This window comes from Xyrauchen texanus, chromosome 22 (genome assembly GCF_025860055.1).
Source record: "Xyrauchen texanus isolate HMW12.3.18 chromosome 22, RBS_HiC_50CHRs, whole genome shotgun sequence".
NCBI lineage: Eukaryota > Metazoa > Chordata > Actinopteri > Cypriniformes > Catostomidae > Xyrauchen > Xyrauchen texanus.
In genome coordinates this window covers 19326380-19329570 of record NC_068297.1, presented here as the reverse complement: position 1 = coordinate 19329570, position 3191 = coordinate 19326380, and the positions used below count along the sequence as shown (strand labels likewise).

At 40.0% G+C, this 3191-nt stretch overlaps 1 protein-coding gene across 1 annotated transcript; it reads left to right on the top strand.

Moving 5' to 3' along the window:
* Positions 1–1539: 1539 nt before the first annotated feature.
* Positions 1540–2892, top strand: LOC127662429 (5-hydroxytryptamine receptor 1D-like). Its single transcript, XM_052153600.1, has one exon. The coding sequence runs from the start codon at positions 1540–1542 to the stop codon at positions 2686–2688; it is 1149 nt and encodes a 382-aa protein (XP_052009560.1). The 3' UTR covers positions 2689–2892.
* The last annotated feature ends 299 nt before the right edge of the window (positions 2893–3191 follow it).

Here is a 3191-nt window from a genome sequence, read left to right as displayed (position 1 = left end):
GGTGGGCTCAGCCCACCCCTGCCCATGCCTACATCCGGCTCTGTTATTGCTTAACCCTAAAAAGTGCAAGCATATAAAGGTTCCTTAATTCATTGCTATTTTCCAACACATTTGGACCCACATAATACACTTCCATGTTTTTTTGTTTTTCTTTTTTCTAAAATATTACATTTGTTTTCAATTGTATACCTTGTAGAAATTATGACAATAACATTGAAAAGATAGGAGCGTTTGCCTGGAGGTCAGCTGCCTTCTCAAAAAAAAAAAAATGCTGTCGTGTTACTTTTAAAGAATGTGAGTTGATGCCAGACTATCTGGCATCGCATATCCTCAGTATTTGAAGGGACCCCCTTTTCAATATTTTACACACAGGTTTGACAGACTCACTCTTCTTAAATATTTGGATCCCCCAGGATACAGAAACACTATGACTATAGTTATTTTCTCAGTGTTGTAGGCTAATTTAAATAAATAATAATTATATACAAAATAGAACATTGAGTTTCTGGATTCATGACCATTTAACACATGCTGTCTTTATACAGTATGTTAATTAATGAATGTAAAACGAGGCAGGACCAAAACCCTTTGCTTAGTTTGTAGCCTTAATCAAAATCTGTGTGGTAAATTGTGTGTGTGAATGTGTGAATATGGGTTTTGCTTTATATCAGCTAATGAGTGATGATAACTGCATTTGCATAATATTAGAATGCTTTCTCTCCAGAACTTCTCAATACATTTCCACTAGTCCAATTTAAAGTGTAATTAGACCCAGAAGAACATAATAAAATCATAAAGTACTCCTTAACAATCTCACAATTCATTCTCTCTCTTGTGCTCTCTTTTGCAGAACTCCACTTGGATTGAGTTAACCTTAAGCAGATGTGCATCCACAGAAATAAACTCAGATTCTACTTCCCAGCTTGGCACCTTTCACCTGGAATAACTCCTCCCTGTGGACAATATTCAAAACCCAGGACTCTTTTGTCATGTGGAAAACTGCAGAATCACCTTTATAAAACCTACTGCAGCCATCAGTGGAACTTTATTGGAATAAAGGAATATTCTGAACCATTAGTCTGAAACACAGGAGAATATATACAAATATTTTCCAGCATTTCATAGGAGCAGGAATTGAGGGATATCCTGTTCTTATGGTAGACTAAGGGACACTTAACACAATAATGAGGGGATAAGACCATCAAGGCACTGATTTAAGGCTAAAGGAATATATGTTTTTTACAACAATGGTAATGATGAGCACAAAGGGTAATACAGGTTTCTTGTTTGTTCTGTGGCATTTAACTTTCTGTGCATCTGAATATTGCACAAAAATAAAATAGAAAACATGAATTATGGTTCACATTTATCACCCTTGATCTTCGCAATGGTGAATCACCATCAATATCTACTCCTTCTATTGCATGACAGTTTTAATGGAATAATTTAGCATTCATGCCAAAAGAATCATGCACAGATGATAAGAACCACTGACAGAGCACTGATGTTTAACTTCTAACAGTAGTTGAACAATGCAATATGGAACAGGTCAACAGCACAGATGACTTTTCCCTCATCAATGCTACGGTCAGTCCCACAACCTTGGCACCCTGGGATGATTCAACACTCCTTGGCCTTCAGATTTCCCTCTCTGCAATGCTAGCGTTCGTTACTTTAGCCACTGCTCTGTCCAATGCTTTCGTGATTGCCACTATCTTTCTGACACGCAAGCTACACACTCCCGCCAACTTTCTGATTGGCTCTCTAGCGGTGACAGACTTACTGGTGTCTATTTTAGTCATGCCAATCAGCATTGTGTATACGGTCAGTAAGACTTGGACTCTGGGCCAGATAGTGTGCGATATTTGGCTATCATCTGACATAACTTTCTGCACAGCTTCAATCCTGCACCTTTGTGTGATTGCATTGGACCGATATTGGGCTATAACCGATGCTTTAGAGTATTCAAAGCGACGCACCATGCGCAGAGCAGGACTGATGATCGGTGTAGTGTGGGTGATATCTGTTTCTATCTCCATGCCACCTCTCTTCTGGAGGCAGTCTAAGGCCCATGAAGAGCTTACGGAATGCATGGTCAACACTGACCAGATCTCTTACACACTCTATTCCACTTTTGGCGCCTTTTATGTCCCAACAGTCCTCTTGATCATTCTTTATGGGCGAATCTATGTGGCGGCTCGTTCCAGGATCTTTAAAACGCCAGCAACTAGTGGAAAACGCTTCACCGCCGCTCATCTCATCCAGAATTCGGCAGGCTCTTCGCTTTGCTCACTAAACTCCACCACTAACCAGGAAGGACATCTTCATCCTGGAGGTGGAGGAGGTGGTGGTGAAGGAGGGGGGTCTCCTCTTTTTGTGAACAGTGTGAAAGTGAAGTTAGCCGATAGCGTTCTGGAAAGAAAGCGTCTTTGTGCCGCTCGGGAGAAGAAGGCCACCAAAACTCTTGGGATTATCCTGGGTGCGTTTATCGTGTGCTGGCTTCCGTTCTTTGTGGTTACGTTGGTGATGGGGATCTGTAAAGACTGCTGGTTCCACCCTGTGCTCTTTGATGTGTTCACTTGGCTGGGGTACCTGAACTCCCTCATCAATCCAATCATCTACACTGCCTTTAATGATGACTTCAAACAAGCCTTCCACAAACTCACTAAGTTCAAAAGATGCTACTAAGGGAATATGGCAAATCTACTCCCTGTGTTTTGACAACTACATGACTTTATTAGCTGATTTCTCCTAAAAATATAGTGCAACTTTTGTTGTGCGTCAGCCGTGGAGGACTTTCAATACTCATTCTCCTGCATTTGTTTTCAGTGAACTTCTCAACACACTCATAGTGACTGGTCGCTGTAGAATACTCTTTCATGAAATCTTATAAGACGGCTTGTAAAATCATGTGCCATATTGTTAATGCTTCCTTGAATTTATGAATGCATGCTAAGAATCTCATTCCTGCACCAGAGAGCGACATTCTACTGTCTCTGTAACAATAGATATTTATCTTTTTTAAGCCTTATTTAACAGAAAGAGAAATTCATTTTAATTCATTTAATCTGAAAGACAAACTTTATGGTTGCTGTTCCATTAGGAACAAGAAATATACTACCTGAGACTCTGAGGACATTGCTGAGAGTTCATGGACATTAGCATAGACTTCCTAAATAAAAATATGAATT

Bases quoted from the DNA above. Each gene is read 5' to 3' on its own strand.
- LOC127662429 (XM_052153600.1), top strand. From the start codon at position 1,540: ATGGAACAGGTCAACAGCACAGATGACTTTTCCCTCATCAATGCTACG.